We start from the raw sequence: 24,222 nt of genomic DNA, 5'->3' as shown, positions 1-24,222 counted from the left end.
AACTCTCAAGTAAATTGTACACTATATATACGGTATTTCTAATTCTACAAAAGACATCAATAAGATAGACTTGAATACAACTTGATAGAAGAAAAATTTTATCTATATTTCTTGGCTTATATTACTATAATTTTATAATATTAATCGATAACTATATGATTCGTTTTCTTTAGTTTCACTTTTGTTATTGAGTTTATTGCACTGAGACACAAGTTGGAACTTTGTTAAAGCAATATGTATGATCTAATGTGTTTAAAAAGCCAGATCACAATTTGACGTGACTAATATTTTTTTTTTCTCCATTAGTGTTCCAAATAGATGAGGGTGATATAAATTGTCCTTTAATCACGTTTGTTGCTTTTCAAAAATTGCAGAGTATTTCTTGCAAACAAGTATAGTTCTTTCAGCTTTTGTCGATATCCTGGAGGAAGAAAGAATTGGAAAGACAATTGTAAATCTTTGATGATTTAGTGGAGATTCGTCTTCTAATGCTATTTATTAGAAACATATGAATGAAAGAAGAAATGGACTTTACTTATGTCGAGTGTCCTCTACACGTTTCACTGTTTTGATGGGAAGATACATCTTTTTCCATTGGATATATATTCTATCAGAGCTATTCTTTGATATCGAATAGGCTCCATGTGCCACCAACAGCTTTTGTGGTTACAAGATTCTTAGCAAACTCTAGCCTTCAATAGAGCATACTATAATCAGGTTATTCTTATCCAATTTAACCCCTGATAATTGAGGTACTTGAAAACTCTAATGATGATAATTCAGGTAAGTTCGCCGATTTATTTGATCAACTAATGTAGAAGCATACTTTCAGTCCTTATGGATTTGTAGGAGTATTTTTTGGTCTCTCTTTAATTTCCTTTTTGTTGTTAGGTACGTTGGACGACTTTTTGTAAAAGGAAGGACATGATCTTACTGTTACTATTTCTTATTGGACTTATTAATATCTCTGTTACATTTTCTTGATGATGATTTCAATACTTGAATACTTCATTTGGATAACCATTTTTGTAAAAATAATAAACATCTCAACTTGTAGGCTTAAAATCGAAAATCTAAAATATCCAAATGACTAGTCCAAAACCAAACTTAAAAAACCCGATCAAATCCGACATTATTTGGATAATGTTATTTTGTGGCTTGAATTATTTCCTTGTATTTTTAGGAAACTCATAATCCTTATAGGTTTAAGAAAACTCATTATCCTAAGAGATTTGGGAAAGAAAAACCTATAGTGCTTGTCAAATTGGGAAACCTAACATAACTCTGCATACATTAAAACATAATGTAGTCACTGTTTAAAGAGCCTCTCTTTCTAGTTAACTGATTGATTCTATATATCATGATCTAAGAAAGAAGAATACAACATATATATAAATCTGCAAGATATGTTGAAATAAAAATGTACTCACTGTTAGCAAAAATTTCATGCAAAAAGCTTCCTTTTTGTACAGATTGTTCAATATTACAGAAAATATAAACACAAAATTGTTTTTGTTTAATACAAGGGGCTGCACCTGATCTCTCTTTTTTTCACAGGTTGCCTACGTACCCCAACTAATCTCCTATGGGGATCAAGCCCGAACGTAGTTCTTTACATTTGTATAATCATTCTAATCAAAATTGATAATTAGCATCCTTCTAGTAGCTTTCTTCTCTTGTTGGATCTGCAATTCAACAGCTTCATTGGTTTCAGCTTTGTACTACTGCAAAAATCATCAATTAATGGATCATTTTTTCCTGCAATTTCTATAAACAAAAGCGGGTTGAGTTCCTTTATCCTTGTTTGCTCACGAACAACAACATTATCATCAGATGAAAGAAATGGATGCTTTAATAGCATATCAGCAGTACATCGCGATCAAGTGACTTACTTATGCTTCATTACAGCTTCATTACATCTCTCCTTTTGCTTATCTATTGTACAGTATCTCAACATAGTTCCAACTAGAAACAAATACATAATGTCCCATTTTCTCATTCATAAGAAATCATCTAACCATGAAAAATGAAAACATGAAAGATGGGAAAAGTAGTTGAAGTAAAGTTTTGGGAAGAACCAAGGGATAAATTGATGATATTTTGATGCCTAGTTGTGAATACTTGTCGACGAATTTTAGGCCTTTGCAGCTACTGGTGCTGCAGCTTTGCTAGCAACGATTTGCTCGTAAAGGTCTCTGATCTTTAATCCGACGATTGTCTGGAAAAAACCTGTTCCATTGTTGCTGCCAGGGAAATCAGCATGTTTCAACATTTGTTGAGTAACTTCACCATAGAATTTGGTGGAGAGACTGCTCAAATGGCTTTCGACATAGATGAGTTCATCTAGTCTGTCAAATTGGCCATCCATTTCCAAGACAGATACCTATTTAACAGCGAAAAACAGACAGTGAGAACATGTACTGAGTAATGAAACAGACAATTTTCAGGTTTACAGAAAGGTAACATTCTAGTTGTCTTTGAAGAACCATATTATATGATTGAGGGGTGACAAAAAACAAGCCTTGAGTCGTTGTCTAATTTCACATATGATCGCTGGTAAAAGTCACAATTTTTTTATTATATTAAAGTAACTGAATTTTACTCACTAACCCGAACTTTCACCTAATTGAGGGTTCGATTCATGTAAAGTCATCTTGATGAGGTTTTACCGTTATAGTGGGTAAATTTATTGTTATAGTAGGTAACATTAAGTTACTTTAATGTGAAAATAATAGTTGTGATTTTATTGTTACAACGAGTAAAGTTTAGCGACCTTAATAATATAGTAAAAACGTTTAGTTACTTTAATGTGACAAGAAAATTTTACGACTTTATTGTTATAGTGAATAAATTCAGTGACTATACATGAAACTAACCCCTTTTGATGATCTAGACATATTAAGTGAATCATTAATCTTTCAAGCAAAACTCAAACCTTGTTGCATTTTTTTTTTGTCTTCTTGATATTATACATTATAATCAAGCATTGGGAGGTATATGGCTTGAATCCTTTAAAAATGCCACCCACCCATGTCGAGTCGAATTCTCCAATAATGCATCATATTTGGAAGACTCAACACACAGCCGACAATAATTTTTGAGGATCCGAGCAACACAAAAGGGAGCTAGATAGAGCAACATACCTCATTGCCAAAGTAGGTATCAGGACCATAGGAAAACTTGATGCCAGGGTAAGAACAAGTCAATTTCCTACCACATGGAATCCATGAAATAGTAGAGCCTTCATCAAATAAATAAACTGGATTAAAATACTTCACTCCTTCTTTCATTATCAGTCTAACTCTCAAAACTTTGCCTTCATTATCATCAGGAATTAACTGAGTTGGGAGTACTTCAATAACTGCATCTGCATATTGCTTTTGTGGATCTGCATAACAAATATAACAAAAAATTAATTACCCTTTAATTTACTACGTATTACTCCCTCCGATCCACTTTAATTGACTTTTTACCTTTTTCTTGTAGTCTACAATATTCGAATTTTTCATATATCAAAAAAGAATTAACTTCTTTTTTCTTAAGTTGTCCTTAAAATAATTGTATCTATTATATTTCCAATGAACAAACTAAAGTTAATATGGTTAACGTTATTGTTAATTAATATTAAAAGGTGAATTCTTTAATATGTGTGAAAACAGCTAAAATATCAATTAAAGTGGATCGGAGAGAGCATGTATTAATCTTCATTCACCAAATAGGTAAATTTAAAATTCAATTTTAAGGGAAATTATGATATACCAATGTAAGCATCAAAATCTGGCTTTCTTGCTTCAATACTAGCCTTAATGCTTTCAAGACTGTGTCCTCTTTCAGCCATATCCCTCTGCATTAATTTACAAGAAACAATTAGATCAAAGGGAGATTACCTCTTTTATTTATTTTTTGAAGCATGTATTCTTGTTGACCCTAAACCTAAACCTTCCCTCAACAAGCTAACAAATCAAACAAATCATTTCAGTACTTAGAGGCGGAGTCAGGATTTGAAGGTTATGATTTCTAATCTTGTTGCCGAATCTTAGCTCATTTTAGTTACTGGGTTCACAATTAAATATTTTTATAAATTTAATAATTTTTTAATACAAATACAGAGTTTAAGCAAAAGCTATTGGATTCATCTGACCCGTAACTACTACACTACCTCCACCCTGTATATGGTTACAGTGGCGGACGCACGTAATGACAAGCGGGTTCAACTAAACCCGCTTCATCAAAAAATAATATTGTGTATATGTATAAATTAGGATTAAAGTTGCGTAAATTTTGTATAAATATTTTATTTGAAACTACTTGATAATTACTATTTTACGACTAAAGTTATGTACTTCTAAGATTGAACCTGCTTGCACAAAATCCTGGGTCCGCCACTGTATGGTTACTGATTTTTAGCCCCTATCACAACAAAGTTACAAAAATATTTATTGTCGGATTAAAGTAACTTGAACTTTACTCACTAAATTATTAAATTATAGAATTATTTTTTGACATGTTAAAGTAATTGAATTATGTGAATTTCTCAAAAATTACGAAACGATTGAAAGGTCAAATTTCCAGCAGCAGATAATTTTTTTTTTGGTGGGGTGGGGTGTTTGGGGGGGTAATTTAAATACCTATATGAGCCCAAAATTTTGTCACAACAGAAATTGGAGGAAGTGCACGGTTAGCCACTAATTAGAGATATTTTTATTTTTTAGCCACCGTTTAAAATGTATTTATTCTTTAGCCAGTGCTTAATAATTATTTACTCACCCGGACGAAATTATCCTTGTGCTAGACAAGAGTGATGTGTAAATATTAAGGACATGGTGTCCTTAACTTTATGAATGGTGTGTAAATACTAAGGACAAAGTGTCTTATATCTGCACTTTCCGTTAAACTTTAGGACATCATGTCCTTAATTTCATATGTCCAGTGTAAATATTAAGGACATGGCGTCCTTAACTTCATGTGTGCAGTTAAATGTTAAGGACGCCATGTCTTTTATATTTACACAACACTCATGAAGAAAGGATAAAAATGTCTTTTCGTATTAAATTTTAATAGAGTAGTGGCTATTTTTGCTCAGCAATAAAAATACTGATAAAAACTAAATACCATATTAAAAATGGCTATCCCACGCCATTTCTACACAGAAATTGAAGATTCCAAACATGAAGTTACCTGAATCTTCCAAGCAAACTTAACCTCATTGCTGATGTCCAAATAAATACTGAAGTCCAACAGCTCTCTCACTCGCGCGTCAAACCTAATATAAACACCCAAAAAAACAAAGAAAAAGGAATGGATTTATTAATTTTAGCTATAACTTTAACTAGACAAGAAGGAAAATTATGGTTGGCTGATTCTCCAATGCTTAATTGAGGTATTCCAAACCAAACAGCTCTTCACTTTCCAATCAAAGATACTATACGATATTTATCTACTACAATTTTTTTTTTTATTACAAGTTATTTTGGTTCATTAATGAAATGGTTACACTTTCATGCAAAAGCAATGTAATACCACCAAACATTCAAAAATCTATATATTATTATAATGCAGGGCCATAAAAGTCTGACGTGGCACTTTGATCGAGCAGCATTCTCATTTATCTTTTGTTTCAAATAATTGACCATGCTTTTCATTTTAACCTGCGGGAAAAAAGTACCTAACCGTCATATTTATAATTTTACAAAGATGAAAAGTCACGTCTTTATTTTTGTTAATTGCCCTCCGTCTCTTCTTCTTCCTTTTCCCAGCCAACATTGGTTTTGCTATTTTTTTGTTACCTCACGATACAAATTCATGGTTATCCCTGAGGCAGAGCACAAAAAATAAAAATATATCTAGGCCACTTCTCCGCTCCTGAAGCAGTGTAGCCCGGTGTTCGATTCTTCACTCCCTTTCAATTCTTTGATTTTTTTAAATGTGAACATCTTTGTAAGAGTGACACGATTAGTAGACTGCAATTTATGGAAATTTGAATCCAACATCTTTTTCAAATTGACATGACGAATGCTTACTCCGGCGGCTTGATACAGTCGACATCTCTTCCCCTTATCGCTGCAAAACACCTTAGGCCTGAATGTGGTACCTATATCTACTAAATGCTCTCTTTGAAGTGATTAAATTTAGTGAATTCATCTTACGTCGTTCTCTTCTGAATTAGCAAAAGCTACGGTTTGTTCTTTTACTCTGTACAAAACTTATGTATTTATTTGTTTGTCTTTACACAATTATTGGATGTACCAGTCATCTCTACCCTTCATCAATTGAGCAGTTTTGGGTGGGCAAGAATCACCCCCGAGTGATTTCTAACAGAATTTGGGGGCAGTTGAAACTCCAAATTATTGATTTTGCAATGAATAGGTTTGAAGGATTCATTATTTCTGACATATATGACCTATCTATAAAGTAGCTCTTTTGTCCTATTTTTTCCTTTCTATTTAAAATGTCAGTAGCAACTGATAGCTATTCCTCAACAATATAGTAATATTTTCAAACCAAAGTATAACATACGGTTTATTGCAATGTGTTCATGGTATGGTTTGCTTCAGTTCTGATTATATTTGTGGAATATTCATTAAATAATTTAGTTGTGTTGTTATATGCTCCTAGGATTCTACTTTCTTGGTATATATTGAGTGTGATAGACGCTGCCTGCCTATAAATTTTATGCTTGAAATTCTTCTGCGTAACAGATATTAAAAGCAATTGTTGTTGAATTCATAACATTTGGTTCTTTAGAAAACAAAACTTTTATTGTTACCACTATGATCTGTATGTAGTACATGGTTACTGCTACTAAGCATTTTTCACTATAGGGGAGTAGAATTCAAACATGTTAAGCTTCTTATCTTATTAGGTTTCTCCCTCAAGTGTTTCATTCCTCAAAGTATCCTTATCTATGTTTCTTGAAGCTTGATCTTTTAGTGCACTTCATATTAAATCTTGTAATTATTGAATTCTTCTTTTGCTTTTCATGTTCAATCTTTTTTAACTCTGTTATCAAGCTCAACAAGCATAATTCAAAACTTTTCTCTTTTTGTTCCTTTCTTTGTTTTGCTTGGTATTATTTTTAGCAACTACCTTGTGGGCTATGACATATCTAATACTATATCTGACAATACACAAGAAATATAGCAGATATGTTAATACGGAAGCCAATGTTGAAGTGTGTTAAGAGGGACCAAGACAGATACCTCTATTGCTTGCCGCAATTAATAAAATTTTGATAGATTATTCTGATTAATTTCTCTCAGGTACAGGCAATTTGAATGACATTGCCTCATCTCTAGAATATTAAAGACACTTACTCCACTTCTTTCTGTAAGAAGTGGACTAATTTGCCATATTTTCGTCCTCTTTTTATTGGCATAATTAGAAATCCAGTTCTCTTGAAACTAACCGACGTTGCATAACGCATTGGCCAAGAATACCTCTCTTTTCTTTTGGCTTCTTTCGATTCAATTTGTTAACTACATATATTTTCCTATTCCCCATGCCATTTGTCTTTGTTTTGTTAACTGCTTCTTCTTTTCATTAATATTGCGTATTTTCCCTACTCTTTTAACTGTTAAATAGTTATTACTTTCATTTTTGTTAATTATCGTATGTAGTTTTCTCCAATTAATTAATCTGCTTATCCTTTTCAGTATCTAATATTCTCTAATAAAAATGAGTAATCGATGTGTACTAAACTACTAATCCCTATGTCCACGAGAAGATTCATTACTATGTTTTTATACCCTATATATAGACTATAGAGCTTAAGTAACCTGAGCAAGCATGTTGTAAAATCATGAAGCCGCATTACTAATAAGTAATAACAAAGGGTCAAAGCCAGTGCCATCCAAATGTTTCATCAATATCTTAAACGAAAAACGGTTATTCTTTTAGATTATTGCATGATTTCTTAACTATGGCTACTCCTTAACTAGGTAACAGGACTAGCATAATACAGTCAACTTCAGGATATGCTCTCACAGAGTTGTTCGATTTTCACTATCTAATTTTAATTACCATAATTTGTAAACTGAAAAAGATGTTATTTATTTATCTGCAGGTTTTATAGAAAATAATGAATCAAAGCCAAAAAAAGCAAAAGCAAGCCTCATAAAAAAAGAATAGTGCTAAATACGCTACAGAGGCAAAGGAACATGATAAGAAGTGATGCAACATGCAGCCGGAGGGGATGGAAAGCAAAAATAAAAATAAAGATAATTAGAAGCCTACAGAGCCACCATAGGATTATATTCATGAGAGCAAGAAGGGGCCACACTACAGATCCTATAGTCCTGCTCAGGGGCGTATGTACCATAACGGTATGTGTTCAGCCGAATCAATAGCTTTTGTCCAATCTTTATATTTGTCTTCAAAATTCAATGCAGTAACTTCAAAGGGGTATAATCCAAAACCTATAAATTTTAAATTTTGGATTTGTCTCCTGTCTTGCTGAAAAAGGTATGATTAATTTTTTTAAATTTTATTTTGATGTATTTCGATCGAGTTACACTGCTTTTTTACTCATTCTTTTGATTGGACATGTCAAAACAGAGAAAATTAGTGAATGAATGAAGCTTCCCCAAGATCTTCTACCACTTTGCAATAAAGCAAGAGAATACTTCTTTATGTGCTCTATTAATTTTAAGAGAAAGTATACTGAATTCTGATATGGTAAGCTTATTGTGTTTTATAAGTTATTAGAAAAATTGTGATGCTTGATGAGATATTAACAATGTGCAATCCTTCCACAGCCAAGATGAGCTAAATTACTTAGATGGTTTATTTTAGAATTTGCAAAAACTAACTTTGCAAACTTAATTAGTGTTCGAGTTTTTGGAAAGGTGTTTGTTTGATCTGTTTTTGCAAACTTTTTTTAAAAAAATATCTCCAACCTTAGTTTTTGAAATCTTTCAAAATAATTAGCATGAGATGAAGTTTATATTCCCAATGATGGGGAGTTAAACATTAGCGAGATGGCTGAATTCTATTGTGTACATTCAGGTAGCTCCTCTCAGCGAAGTTAGTTATTTTGAAGCAATAAATGGACTTCAACATGGAATGGAATGTCTTCTCTCCGTGGATCTAAGTCGGTCAAACTTATGGTATCACTCATATTGCTTTGGCTTCTTGGATATAATTGTTTGAGAATTGTTTGACACTTCATATGATTCAATACATTCGATCGTTGCGTTATACGAACAAACGTGTAGCTTTATAGTTTGGATTTTTAGAATTATGAAGCCGGCTTAGAGAAAGTTCATCTAAATCAGTTGAGGGAAGTAAAAGCCAAAAAACTCTTTGTACAAACCCTATTGCTATATCAACTTGAAATAGCCGTTTTCTTGTGGCATAATGACTTATTACCTCCTTTGCAATAGCATTATAATATACGCTTCATCATCCTGCTTCTTTTCTGTTGTAGCATGTCATATTCGTATTTTTCTTCTTCATAACTATTCTGTTTAATATGGTTTGCTTTCATATCTGTTCTTTTTTCTACATTTTTCTTAATTTACCTAATGCTAGAATGATTGGTGATTTAGAGTATAGCTATCGCATTTTTAATTGTTATCTTAGTCATGCTTATACATTTTTTCATTGGTGATTGGGACTATCAATAAGACCTATTTAAGTGCTATCAATTTGACTCATGCTTTATGCCCTTGTGCTATATCTTCATCTCCAGCCTTTGTCACCTTTTTTTACTTATCTTAACCGTTACAAATGGACCACAATTCTATTAATATGAGCCTTTGTTAAATGAATGTAATACACGATCGATTGATAGAACTGACTACAAAATACTAAGCAGCAAAGAGCTTCTTGCAATTAACCAGAGTAAAAGTTTTATATTACATGAACAAGTTCCATTCTAAGCTGATAATACTGCTTGCTGGTGGGATGCCTTCTTGATTGATCGATTATTGTTTTATGCACGAGACTTAGATGGATGATTCCTTCTTTTGATTTGTATTCTGTCAACTTTAAATTTCTTTACTTTTCACTTCATCAGCATGTTTTTTGAATAAATAAAAAATTTTAACAAACAAATATTCTATTATCTAACGCAATAAATATATCAAAATACTTAAATGCCAGTATTAATAACATGTACATAAAAGATTCATGTTAGGCTTCACATGCCTACATATTTATCTTTTGTAAATATGCTAACAAGAAATGCAATTCTACTTCTAATAGAATTATTTATATCTGTGATATGATCAAATATATAAAATATACAATAAAATTTAATCTATTATATTTTAAATAAATTTACAACTACATGAATAGATATAAATTTACTAATTTCATTTACAATCGCGCGAAGCGCGAGTTATATCACTAGTATAGGTATAAAAAAGAGTTTAACAAAGAGTTTAACGTCTATAATTGACTGGTAAAGAGTATTTTATGGTATCAATTCACTTAAAAAGATACCTAGTCGGATACTTGTTTGTTACAATCGCAAAACCATATTGATATTGTAAGAAAAATTTATCTTACGGAAATGTACCCAAAAAAGATACTACTACTATTTATCAACAACTAGCCATTTTAGTTATATTACCAAAAAATAGCCAAAAAAATTATTAATGATATACAACATTCAAAAAACGTAGGCAAAAAAGATTTTTTTCCAATGGGTACTGTTGTGATTCGTTGAAAAAATATAGATAAGATAATATGCAAAATTTAAGGAAGTTTGAAGATGAATTAGACTTGTTTGTGGTCAGAATACATTACCAATAATATATAATATTAAAAACAATTAGGCAATTTTTTAAAATGGGTGTGGTTGGGATTCGTTGAAAATTTATAGATGATGCAATATTCAAAATTTGAACAAGATTGGAGGTGAATTGGACTGGTTTGGTATCAAAATTCGTAATTAAAATCGAGTTAAAAAAATTCTTTTGCGACACATGTATCAAACATTTATCACGCATGTATCTAACAATGTGTGTGTGTGTATATATATATATATATATATATGTGTGTGTGTGTGTGTGTGTGTGTGTGTGTGTGTGTGTGTGTGTGTGTGTGGATATACATGTGATACACATATGATACATAGGTGATACACAAATGATATACAATGTGATACACATATCATCTTTTTTATGTCCATCTTCTACTTTGAATTTTCAATTCAAACCACCTCAAAACTAGATATACCAAATCATCTCATCCCAAAATTAAGATTCAAACTCCTTAAGATTTATACAATCTATTCCAATAACACTCACTCAAAAGAAAGCAAAAAATTTGAGTCATTTTTTGCTACAAATAGCTAATTGGCTAATATTGGTAGCATTTGACTTATATTGATAATATTTTACGAATTGACTAATTTTTATACTAATTTGCTTATGGGCAGACATAAATGGTAATTTTTCTAAATTAAATTATCAAGAAAATATTTAAGGGCCCAAATGATTGTGGGGGCCCATTATGAGAATGACACAATATTGTTAACTCCATCCTTAAACCATACAACGAGATTGCAAAATATCATTATATCCTTTGACTGATGGAGCATTTATTATATATCTAAATGTGGCGGCTATAGCCACTGGCTTCATCTTTCTTCTAACCTTAATACAACATGGTTAAATCTAACTAACTGGAATATTCACTTTTACTGATCCTTTCTCTTGGTCTAATACAAAGAAGCTTTACGTGTCAATATCATACGAGGATTTAATTTATATACTCGGATAGTTTAGATAACTTTTATAATATCAATGTATCAATAACATGTTGGAGCAGCTAACTCGCTATATTTTTAAGTTGTTAGTCTGTAGTTATCTTTTAAATGATCTTTCACTACTGTAAGAAAATTCTTTTACATTGATGAATTTAATTTATATACACTAAACGTATAAAGAATTTTCATAATGTTAGTGTAGTTTAACTTGTTGTAACAAATAATCTGTCTTATTTTTCAAGTTACTAATATCATTATTTATGTAAAGTTACGTGTAATTATCTTTTTAACTGAGTTTGCACTATCATCAACATATATGAGTTAAATCTATCATGAATTTACCTTATATACCCCCTTATATATACTAACAACACAAAGTACTTTAATCTCATTTCAACATTGCATTATCATTTCCCTTTTTGGGGAAGAGGGAAATGATAATAGAACCTATCATGTAAGGTTGCGTACAATTGAATTTAGTGGTCTGGCTCTTCCTTGGATCCTGCGCATAGCTGAAACTTAGTGCATCAGACTATTTTTTTTTTCTAATGTGTGAATTGTGTGCATGAGTGTGTGCATGTATGATAGAAAATTCCACCTTGAATTATCAACCAAAATCTCAAGAATTTAATAAGTACTTAATTACATGGGGTGTAATCCTTCAATGACAAGAATCTTTGGTGGTTTAATGAGCTCTGGAGGATCAAGAAGACCACTAACATGATTATAAATAGGTTTTTCCACAGCAATTCCACTCTTTAAAGCCTTAACTTGTTCATACATAAGATCAAAATCATTAGCTTTAGGATCAAGAGCAGTGACACCTCTCTCCTTTCTTCCAGTTCTATCAAGTGAGTGATAATCATCTAAACAAATCACAGTTGTCATATCAGAAATTAATGTGTTTGAATCTGGATTTCCACCTTTTGGTGGTTCAGCTGCTCCTCCAAAAACACTTGTTAATCTTCTCATAAATGTACTTTTACCACAGCCAGAATCAGCTGCTAAACCAATGACTACAGTCTTGGTTTCATCAGCTGATGAGCATGTTATAAAAGTGTTGAATTTTCTTGTAGAGTACTTTTTGGTACTTGTTGTGTAGAAAATAACTTGTTTTTGGTGAAATCCTAAGTTGGTTTTTGTTGATGTAGAGATTGAACAAGTTGAATTCAAGGATTGAATTTTGTATACTGTGCTAACTGCCATTTTTCTTTTCTGTTTTTTCTATGTTCTTCTCTTGGTTTCTTGAGAGTTTCCCAAGAGAGATAGAATGGAGTGGACTGTCTGAGTTCAAGTTAAGGTGATATGTAATGAATGAATGGACTTTGATTTTTATGTCTTTGTATTAAGAAAAAGTGTGAGGTACACAAAATGAAAGAAGAAAAGTTCATGGTTATGGTTAGAGAAAGAGATGGAAGTTTTGTTTTGGATAGGAAAGTGTTTTGATTTGATGAGGAAAAGGCTGATGTGTCACTTTTTGTTGCTGTCTATGATCACTATTTACACCCGGTGCACAAAGCATCCTTCATTTACGTAGGGTCCGGTAAAGCGCCACATCTCAAGGGAGTGTGATGTAGGCAGTCTACCCTAATATAAGTATCAGTGGCTAATTCCACGGTTCGAACACGTGACCTAAATGTCAATCAGAGACAACTTTACTATTGCTTCAAGGCTTCCCTTCAATATATAAGTGTAAAACAAGTATATTTCATGCACAAATTTATTATTTCACTATTGTTAAGTGATGTGTATTCTCAATTTATGTTTTAACTATTACGGTTAACTTCTTGTTTGATGTAAATATTGGATGAAGATAAGCTTTTATTGCATGTGACTAGTGACTACCCTTGGTTTTGGACAAGTTTGGAGGTAATTCTCAGGGTGGGAAGTAGAATTTTTCAACATTTTAAAGTATATTATGGTAAATGAAACTTAATCCTCGACAAAAGTTCTTGATTTGTTTTCTTTCTTTTTTTTTCTGTAAAAATGAAGAAATTAATGGTCAGGAGCATGTTATAAAAAAATGTTGCTTCTTTTGCTAGAGTACTTTTTGGTATTAGTGGTGTAGAAAACAATTTGTTTTTGGTGAAATCCTAAGAAGGTTTTTGTTGATGTGGAGATTGAACAAGTTTAATTCAAGGACTGAATGTGTGTGGTACACAACATTTTAAGGCTTAGATTAGTGGTGAAAGCATACCCCATGATAATATGAATTAAGTCTACAACATGAGTTTGAACTCTATTACATACAATTCAGATATTTAAATTGAGAAGGATAAAGAGACGAGCTAATTATCTACCGAATTTTAAATCATACGCCAACTGAGGGTAGGAGATTTCTCTATTACATAAAGAAAAGTGTGAGGCATACAAACTGAAAGATTTCTTGATACTTTATTTTCTTTTTTCCTGTTATAAATTGAAAATTTTAATGGTGACGAGATTGATAGTTTTGTGATAAATAAAGGAATGGAGAAGCTTTGGTTGTGAATTCCTACTATTTGGATATCTGCTATGACAGGTGGCAGCAGGATGATGGCTTGAGGTATGGGAGATATGGACATTGATAAGTAATCTCTGGCACTATATTGGACTATTTGTTTTTTAATTTACTAAAAGAAAATTACAAAACAAATATCACACGGAGATCAGTGTACCTAACTGCATGGCTGTTGTCAGCTCGTGTCATGAGATATTTGGTAGATTATCAGATTGTGTGCACTTTAACTGGATCATTGGATATCTGCTATCATCTATAAGTAAAAATACATCAAATAACTTTTATCTCTATGAGAATTTAAACTCGAGTCGCTATTTGTACTTTTTTCTATCTGTAAATTTAATAAGTCTAATGAAATTCATTTTTAAGGACCAAGAAACTTGTGTTCTTAAAACTATTTATGAAACAAGGAAAGGACTATTAGAATCATAATTGGAAGCAGAAAAAAAAGGTACCCTTGATTCAAGTATTTACCAACTTATATGATGCTTGTCCCTCAAAATTTGGGCAGATTAATAAAAAGCGATTGATTACTCGAATTGGTTCTCGCATCCATGTGCCCAAAGGATGGACGAGTTCAGTTTGAGAAAAAAAAAATTGATACAAGCTCAACATAATGCTAATTGCCAAGCAGAATTCAACCCCAAAGACTACAATACATGCTCAATAAGGCAGAGTAAGTTGATAGAATGCAATGGCAATTACATACATGGGCAATATTATGATATAACAAGAGTTCAAAAGAAATGAAAGTACTTATATCTCTCTCAATTGGAGTAACAATTTGTATGATCCTACAAAACATACAACTCTATCCCGCATACCACAACTCAGCCAAACAATATTTCCAGAGGTAAAGACACAAGCTTAGGTTCCTCGAGGGAAAAAAAACGAAAAAAATGCAGCTGAATTGAGGTCTTGAATCCAAAATCATGCTCACTTGTGCCCGCGAAAGTACAGGTAGACTTTCTGCAGTGACAGTACAGAAACATTGTGAGAAGCAAATGAAATTAACAAAGAAATAGTCAACAGCCAACAACATTTTTCCCCCTTCTAATCAATTGTCAAAGGACATAACTGCACATAATTGCATTGGGATTGGTAACAATTCATACGAGTATGAGCTATTGAACTAAGTTGGAAGCAGATCATTGACAATGTATGCTGGACTTGCACCTATATGAAGAACTTCGATTTGTATTCATGTTGTTTCGAAAAACAATGATGCACAAGTTGCCTGCTGCTGCAGAGAACTACAAATATTGAGTTTTTTTATAAGGACCTACAACTACAAATATTGAGTTTTTAAAGCAAACATCAGAATATGTAATTAAACATTACCAATTCTTGACACTAAGTTTCTTTTTACCCCCAGTTATTGTTGTATAGCAAATTAACTGGAACTAGCATCGTATCACTTTTCATTGTTATCAAGCATCTATAATGTCTAATTATCTAATACATTCAACAAGAGTTCAACAAAAGCCCCACCCTGCCATTTGCTATCTTGAGTTTCTGGATACATTAAACTCCTATACAAGTCGGGGCTTCCACTCCGTCCTAAGACTGATCAAAGAAGAGTGAGGAACCTCTCATTCGTTTTTGGAATTCGACAACAGAAAGGGATTTTACACCAACGACCGACGCCAACCACACACACACCAAAAAGAAGAGATGACCTCTTAATCATAGAAAGAACTCCCAAGAAAACCAACCTTCTCCATCCAGAGGAAATCGACTAGAATATGTTTAATGTGAAACTCTTTTTTCTTTATACTTCCAGATTGAAGTAAATTCCAAGAAACTTTTGGAATCAAACCCACAAGCCAAAGAAAGTTAGCAAGTGAAAAAGAAAAAAAGGTAAAAAGAAAGAAGGCCACTCGGAACAAACACAAAAAGAAGATTGTGGTCAAAGTTTACGAAGTTGATGTGCAGACAGTTGATTTGCAAAATAAGAATGCCAATTCTGTAAATGCTAACCTGCAATACCCACAAGCTTAGCAAAACTTCCAAGCAAAAAAGGCCAAATCCAATCAGATAAAAGATCTGCAAGAAAAGGAGAAGTGAGAACAACATCTTATAAAGAGAAGATCAGAAGCTTGATAAAAAGATATTATCACATAATCATATTTTTCTGTAGTTTCGAGTTTCAGTTATCTATAGAGAGTTCTACCCCTTTTAAATCAGTAAATACAACTACTGCGCGGTACATTACAAGTTAAAATCACTTTAAGGTTCAAGAAATGAAAGGCAGTAAAGTTGAAATCTATTTCAACCTGCTAAACTGATGATCAATGAGAAACCATAGGAAGAATTGCTCCATTTCCCAGTCATTTCCAAATACACAGGAACCAATTACCTTAATTTTGAGAATAAGCATAAAAAGATTGTCAAGCTGGCAAAACGATGAGGTGCTTTGAAGGCTGGTATGTGTTAAAGGAGTGGCAAGACCAAGGGCAAAATGTACATATACAAAGAGGAATAAGAACAAATGACAGGAATTGGTGAGGATCAGAAACAGCAGACTTAGAGGAGCCACTTGGTAATCAAACAGTGACTTGCCTTAAGTGGAATAATATACTTTTACCCTATTTGTTAGCATTTTAAACTGGACTAAATTAATGCTAATTTCTACCTATGTATGTAACTAGAGGCGACTGGCGAGGGATCATATAAGCCTTACAAGGTTTTATCATTTCATAAACATCCCTATATCAAGAAGTAGCAGCATGAGACTGATTCTCATGAAAAATATAATCAAAGAAGCACATAGAAATGTCAATAAATTGGTTCAATCTTTTAATCTCCCCCCCACCCCACCCCCCCACCCAAAAAAAAAACAGAGAAGTAGATAACTTACCCCAACCAAGAGATGGTCAGAGAAGACATCAATTGCTGCAAGTATGCCCCTGGAATGAGTTAAAGAGGGAGCAGATATAAATGTCAATGATAATCCAAGAACGTTAAAACTGCTAGCACACCACATTGATTAGGATGCACCAATACTTCACATTTTCCATTTTCACGAACAGAGAAGAGCATCTCTACAATATGAATTTTAGACGAGAAAACAAGATAAACAAGAGAACCAAGAGTTACGTGTGTATGTATACAAGCAAGTGAATTCTACTAATTCCATATCAAGAACACATCTAAAGGAAGGGCAACCAGCAATCTAAGGGACCAGTGTTATAACATCCATCAAATGCAGGATCCATTAGTCATAAAAGTAAGCATGCTCTTCCTTTCAGAGCAGGCAGAGGTTTTTGGGTTTCATATTTCATTATTTATAAGTTTTACAGCACACACACTTCACCATGATAAGAACTCTAAACTTCAACTTTAGATGCCAGTATAATTTTCAACACTTATGTAAAATTTTAAAAATATTGTTGTGGGAAAGGTATATTCATAAAGGTACTAGCTAAGAATTATAACCTCATATACGAAACAGCTTACTAAAAGAAACACATTGACTAAGACTGTTGCATTTCATAGTACATAGTTCATCTCACTAAGAATCATAAAAGCAAAACTTACGTTAAGGATCTTCCATGAAAGAAAATGGGAGGAGCAATAGCAGCAAGTATGCAAAATCCGATGTGGAGCTACACATAAAAATAAATTTTACAGAAACTTAATCCTGGGATATAATTAGAAAACATATTATCACTTTGTCAGCATAACATACCATGTAGAACATGAAAAACCAACCAAATTTTAGTGCACTCTCCGTCCTGCAAATCCGAACATACGTGAGCACAAAATGAATCATCAAAATAGAGCATTGAAAATAGAATAGAACAATAAGAGAAGGAATCCTTTTATACTGTAAGAGGGGACGAATTGACAATAAAAGATTGTATACCTCATCGCATTATAAAGGGGTCTATACCACAAAACATACGAAAGGGGACATCCAAGTAAAGCATATATTACAGCAAGCAAAAAGATTTTGACACCTAGAGAAAGCAAAAACTAAATAAGGTCAGAAGCAACATAATGAACTAAAACAACTAAAAGACAATGTCATAGAAAATGAAACTTACCACCATCTCTTATCCAACAAACAGTGACAGCAATTACATTGAACACAAGGCAAAGCACGATACCTGTAGAAAAGTTCATTACAAAGTACGGAGATGATGAAAGATGAAGACTTGTCCATATAGCACTTGAAAGAAAATGTTACAAGTAGGACAAAGGACAAAAGATAAAGTCTTATGGCCACGAGAAAAGACTTTTCTCCTATCTTTTCCACCAAAGATATAAAAACCTCTTCATAAAACAAAAAATCACGGTTGCCCAATTTGATAAGACCCTTGGCAATAATCACCCCGCACTATCAATTAAAGGAAAAAAGAGCCGAAATTGGTGTAAGATCTTCATGTTAAAAGTCCAATGTTGTGCCAAATAAAAGGACATCGAAAAATGCGAACATTTGCAACACTAATTAAACCCTAAAAAACAAGAATAAGTAACTTCCTAACATACAAACAAACAGTCCTCTACAAGATAAAGTGAACAAAAGTGAAGAGGTGCAAAGAAGAACACCTAGCCAACTTGCAAAAGCCAAATACTGCATCCTTCGAGCATGAACTGGTATTTCATTTGCTATATCGTGATGAATAATTGGAAAAAAGGGCGGCCAGTTCTTATCATTGATCGGAACACCAGCTAAATTGAAGCATAGCAAAAAAATAATAATATCAGCATGTAAGAGAGAAAATGTGCAAGATAATTTCAGCACTCTCCCACAAGTCATATTTACCGCTAGCAACAGCATCTTCTCTTCGTTTTATCTCCTGCAAAACCAGCAGTTCATGAGCGCATGCATAAGCCACAAGATAATATGCAAAGCAAAATAGACTAGAGAATACTAGATAGGTTGAGGGAATTTGCCATGCTTTGAAAAACATGCAGAAAATAAGTAACTCAAACAGGATTTTCAAGAGCATTTCCATACTTAGGAATAGTACATCATTGGGAAACAAAAGGAAATAAAATTCACAAGATTTACATTGCACACAACAATTTTGGCTCAGAATTCAGAATCCAACCGTTTCTCTTCTTTCCAGATCTACTGCCCAAGCTGCTAGTTCCTTTTGCTTTTTCTTGGGATCCTGGTTCACAATTCATGAGAACTGAATCAGAAAATCCAATGCTTCTATGGTGAAATGCAAAGGTATAGCTATAAAATCATTACTTTCATTGAATCCAACGGAATATCAACAGTGGCATCATTTTTTTGGCCAAAACCAAGAGTGCTAGCAATCATTTGAGGAAAGCGTGATTTAGTTGCAGAAGCAGATCCACCATTCTGCAAGAAGAAACAAATGAGAAATGGGAGGAATTTCCTATTTCATTACCATACTGAAAGTCACCAGTCTGTGCATAAGTATAAGTGTGTAACATATGCACAAATTAAACATGCAAGCGATGCATTCCTAGGCTCAATTAGCTATAAACCAATGTTACAGTTTTATGCACCATAAAGCAATTGGCAGTTCTATGGTAGTCCTACGAAAGATACATTCAATTGCTGTCCTCATATGGAAGCAGGGAGAGAGTAATCCAAAGGAGATTAAAGTCAACCAGACAAGGTAGGGTAATGGCTTTTTTATTAAGTGCATGATAGATGAGATACAAGAAAGTTAGTATCAGATGTTAGGATCAGAGCTAAGGATTAAAGTAAGAAAAAAGGCTAAGCTATTTTTAGATAAAAGTATCCAATGTTAGAAATGTATGAACTAGCACGCCTGAGATAGGAGAGGGCTAAGGACAGGTTAAGTGTATTACGGATAATTCACAACACATGCTGAGAGGAGATAATGAGATCAACGAGACATGGAATGTATGAACTAACACGCCTGAGATAGGAGAGGGCTAAGGACAGGTTAAGTGTATTACGGATAATTCACAGCACATGCTGAGAGGAGATAATGAGATCAACGAGAATGGAGATATTATCTTGATCAAATGTTCAACTCCAATAACGAGGGTAACGTTATATACCTATGTACTTGTGCACAATAGAAATTTAAATACACCAATAGAATTAGACTTGTAAAGTTAAAAATGCCATGAAAAATATGAGGACTAGAAAACTTGTGGTCCCGATGGTATCTCCATGGAAGTTTGGAGGTGCCTTGGAGAGGTTGGAGCAGATAAGCTATTTAATGTTATACTAAAGAGTAGAAGGATGCCAAACGAGTGGGGAAGAAGTATCCTGATTCCAAAATATAAGAAGAAAGGAGATACTCAAAGTCGTGCGAACTATAGTGGCATCAAGCTTATGATTCAAAAAGCTTCTTGCTTTAAAGAACCCCTCATTTACCTTAGAAAAAAATACTTTAGTATTAAAATGAAATGGAGTCCAAGAGCGGAATGGATATGGAGAATGTATAGTCGATCCCAACTAGTTTAGATGGAAGCTGATTGCTATGGAAGCTGATTGCTTGACTAAACTAAGAATTAATTACAAAAAATAAATGACTTTATAAATGAGATTTTTCTATTTTAATGCTTTCTTGAAATATAGATATCCACTTCAATCATTATTAAAATTAATTAAATATAAAGCTAGAATCACTTTGCAATGTATTTAATGTATTCACATAATATTTCACCTCATCCAAACTTAAAATTTGCTGCAATGCAATATAATCTTTACAAAAATGAGAAATATACAGACAAGGATATCCTAATTTGCCATTCCCATGAACGTAGGTAGGACTCAAGGAACAAAAAAAAGAGGATCTTTACGGAAATAGTCGGCCGGATAAACTATTTATTTTTCTAGCCGGTATACACAAATTATACTCTGTTTATACATGATTATACACATATTATACGTATAGTATACGTTTGCTGGCTATTTTTAATTTAACCGATTAAATAGGCAGCTATTTACGCTAATTCTTCACACGCAAAAAATTACTCAAAACAAGAATGCTGCTTTATAACTAAAATTATATTTTTAAACTTGAATTGCACAGATCTAGATCAGGACAAAGGCCTAAACTTAATACCCCACATTGAACACGTACCAAATAAACACCAAAAATTACGCAAAAATAAAAATAGAGAGACTGAAAGATAGTTAGATCCGATCCAATGAGGAAAATGAGGGATTACCGAAAATGGATTAATTTGTGGTTCCTCTTCATCGAAGGGATTTGGATCATTTCCTCTACTCATTGTCTCTTTTACTCTCTACCTTTCAATGCCCATAAAATTTGCAGATAATATTTCCGAAATTGAAGCAAGAATTGTAAAATCCGTATCTGATTCTGTAAATATATATAGTAGTTGTAAAAGAGAGTAAAAGGTGTGGAAAGATAGTGACAGAAGTGTTCAGTAGAGCAGCAATCCCACACGTGTGTTTTCTGATACTTCACCTTTCTCTCCGACTCTTTGTGGGCCAAGGGAGATACTCAATGTGGCATTCTTTGATTGGTCAAGAAATTTTTAAAAGAAAATAAATTTACAATTGTAGTCTAAGTGGGCGTTTGGACATAAGAACGGTAAAAGTGGGAAAAAAATTAAGTAAAAATGGTATTTGAATATTAGAGTTGTGTGTGGATATAAATATAATTTTGGGCTATTTATGAATTTTTATAAGTGATCTGAAGTGAAAAATTTTGAAAAATAATTTTTTGGAGTTTTTCAAATTTTCAAGAAATTCTGAAATTCATCTTCAAGTGAAACAACAACAACAACAACCCAGTATAATCTCACTAGTGGGCTCTGGAGAGGGTAGTTTGTACGCAGACCTTACCTCTACCCTAGGGTAGAAAGGTTATTTCCGATAGACCATCGGCTCCCTCCCTGAACTCTCCACCTTTGCTCTTGGGGTGACTCGAACTCGCAACTTCTTGGTTGGAAGTGGAGGGTGCTTACCACTAGAGCAACTCACTCTTGTCTCATCTTCAAATGAAAATTGAACTGATTTCGAAATAGAGTGAAAAAAATTCAAAATAATATGAATCATTTATGAAAAAATGACACTGTATAGCCGCTGTAAAAATAATAGGCGAAAAAATATATACATTTTGTATATTTTTTGTATATATATACATTATGTATGTTATATACGAAAATCATACAAGTTTTATATACTTTTTCGGCTACCAGATGTAAATAGTTTATGGCGTAGGGATGTTCAAAATCGAACTGAAACCGTTAACTGAACTGAACCGATGGCTTATTGGCTTATTGGTATCAAATTATTAGGGTAATGGATGGTGAACGGATTGAAATTTTATAATTAACGGCTTAACGGTTTGGGGACGGATTACTCAATTTTCTAATCGGGTAAACAGTTAACCCGTTAAGAATTTTCATATTTATACTTTTACCCCTATGTATATAAAGTACTATTGAAATCCTAAATGGCTAAATCTCTAATTTTTATTTTCTAATTCTCAATTATCTGCAGCCACCAGAGGAAGAGAAGTCGTCAGTCTCGTCTCTCTCTTGAACTGAGAAGTCGATAAATCGAAATTTGAATGATTAATACGTGTATTTTGTATGAGTAGTCTTGATGTTATTAAAAATTTGGTTAATACGTGTATGGCAGTATAAGTAGTCTTGAAGACTCTTCAATTCAAAAATACCGTTTGGTTAGATCTTAGATGGTATTAAAATTTTGGTATTTGATTCGAAACTATTTGGTATTGATTAAATGATTGTTCAAAAAATTTCTATTTGGTTTAACCGACAAGCCGCACGATAATCGTCCGATAATTGTTAATCTGATATCAATCCGCCAGTTGTCTTATTGGATGGCTGCGGATTACGACATTTATAATCTGATAACCGTTAAGTCGAACCGTTAAGTGTAATTATCCGCTAGATCCGCCCGATAAGCACCAATATCTGGCCAGAGGCAGATCCACGTGGAGGGGCATGGGGCACGTGAATCCATGCTCCCCTCCCTAGACTGTGTGTCACATTAGTATTTTTCGGATAAACTACTTAATTTTCCATGTGGGAACCCATTGTTAAAAGAGCATTCGGCGTAGTGGCAGATTTGTGCACCATTGGCCCCTAGGGTCTAGTGTTCGAATCCCAGTTCCTTCAAATATCATGCCTTATCTTTCTGTTCTATTTCTTTGTTTTTTCTATGTATTCTTCTATTTTTGGGTTCACCCTTTGATATATCCTTAAATTTCATTTTTACTAGATTCTTCTCTGTGTTTTCTTCATTCTCTTTTTTGGTTCCATCATTGAGTTTCAAAAATAAGTTTAAATTAATTTGAATCTTTTCAATTTCAAATTCCCTCTTTTTTCATTTACCACTCTCTTTTTGATTAGTTATTTAATTTTAATATATCGAGCTTAGTATTTGTAACTATAAATAACGATGTTATCATTGATAGTTCTCCAAGGTAAGAAAACTATTTATTGATATTTGTCTATGGAATGATAAATTTTTGTAATAACAATATTGATTTTTCTTTACTTGTCAAGTTATTGTCAGTTCATGGTAAAATTTTAGAGGACCAAATCAAACGGTGGTCGGGTAGTGGTGCACCCATCATCCTGAAATCCTGGATCCGCATCTGTATCTGGCTCGGGTTAAAAGCGATAATAACCCATTTTCTATGATCAAACGGGCCCTTAATTGGAATAGAAAAAAATACTAATTAGAATAAGAAAAATCCTTACTAGTCGTGACTTACCTTTGTTAGTAAGAGTTTGAATTCACCTAGTAATTTCATTTCCCATTTCTCCTTCCCGCTCTCATATGCATGTAATATTTATAATTAAAAAAAATAGAATAACAAAGAAGAAAAAAAAAAGCAATAACAACTAGAGGCGGATCTAGCTCGTAATCTATGGGTTTACGAGAACCTAATAATTGTGAACTAGTTGTTATTATTACTAGTTTTTGGACACGCGCGTTGCACGTGTACCTCAACAATGAGTAAACAATTTTAAAAAATCATAAAAATATTATTATTTAGTAATATATTTGAGTTATAAACTAAATAAATTAAAAAAG

At 32.9% G+C, this 24,222-nt stretch overlaps 2 protein-coding genes across 2 annotated transcripts; both read right to left on the bottom strand.

The window, feature by feature from the left end:
• Window positions 1–2,134: 2,134 nt before the first annotated feature.
• Window positions 2,135–13,027, bottom strand: LOC107831114 (phosphoribulokinase, chloroplastic). Its single transcript, XM_075230559.1, has 5 exons — window positions 12,360–13,027; window positions 5,179–5,263; window positions 3,760–3,844; window positions 3,144–3,388; window positions 2,135–2,383 (listed from the first exon to the last, which is right to left on the bottom strand). The coding sequence occupies exons 1-5, from the start codon at window positions 12,917–12,919 to the stop codon at window positions 2,135–2,137; spliced, it is 1,224 nt and encodes a 407-aa protein (XP_075086660.1). The 5' UTR covers window positions 12,920–13,027.
• Window positions 13,028–14,849: 1,822 nt separating this feature from the next.
• On the bottom strand, window positions 14,850–21,582 carry LOC107831290 (secretory carrier-associated membrane protein 4-like). The gene is made up of 12 exons (XM_016659074.2): window positions 21,351–21,582; window positions 19,420–19,533; window positions 19,274–19,336; window positions 18,985–19,018; window positions 18,768–18,890; window positions 18,263–18,325; window positions 18,082–18,175; window positions 17,905–17,950; window positions 17,754–17,821; window positions 17,074–17,122; window positions 16,194–16,259; window positions 14,850–15,182 (listed from the first exon to the last, which is right to left on the bottom strand). Exons 1-12 carry the CDS (start codon window positions 21,411–21,413, stop codon window positions 15,150–15,152), a joined length of 816 nt encoding a protein of 271 aa, XP_016514560.1. The 5' UTR covers window positions 21,414–21,582; the 3' UTR covers window positions 14,850–15,149.
• Between the last annotated feature and the right edge of the window lie 2,640 nt (window positions 21,583–24,222).

Source organism: Nicotiana tabacum, chromosome 15 (genome assembly GCF_000715075.1).
Source record: "Nicotiana tabacum cultivar K326 chromosome 15, ASM71507v2, whole genome shotgun sequence".
Lineage (NCBI taxonomy): Eukaryota > Viridiplantae > Streptophyta > Magnoliopsida > Solanales > Solanaceae > Nicotiana > Nicotiana tabacum.
Note: the sequence above shows the minus strand (reverse complement) of the source record. Positions and strands in the feature narration are given on the sequence as shown.

What these genes read in the sequence shown, in the direction of transcription:
- LOC107831114 (XM_075230559.1), bottom strand. Translation starts at nt 12,919, where the DNA reads ATGGCAGTTAGCACAGTATACAAAATTCAATCCTTGAATTCAACTTGT. An exon ending in ATTGAAGGATTACACCCCAT is followed by an intron (nt 5,264 to 12,359) that starts GTAATTAAGTAC and finishes TGTTTATATTAG; the next exon opens with GTTTGACGCGCGAGTGAGAG. An exon ending in AGATTTTGATGCTTACATTG is followed by an intron (nt 3,389 to 3,759) that starts GTATATCATAAT and finishes TTTGTTATGCAG; the next exon opens with ATCCACAAAAGCAATATGCA.
- LOC107831290 (XM_016659074.2), bottom strand. Translation starts at nt 21,413, where the DNA reads ATGAGTAGAGGAAATGATCCAAATCCCTTCGATGAAGAGGAACCACAA. An exon ending in GGTTTTTCATGTTCTACATG is followed by an intron (nt 17,822 to 17,904) that starts GTATGTTATGCT and finishes TTTTATGTGTAG; the next exon opens with CTCCACATCGGATTTTGCAT. An exon ending in TAAGCTTGTGGGTATTGCAG is followed by an intron (nt 15,183 to 16,193) that starts GTTAGCATTTAC and finishes CTGTCACTGCAG; the next exon opens with AAAGTCTACCTGTACTTTCG.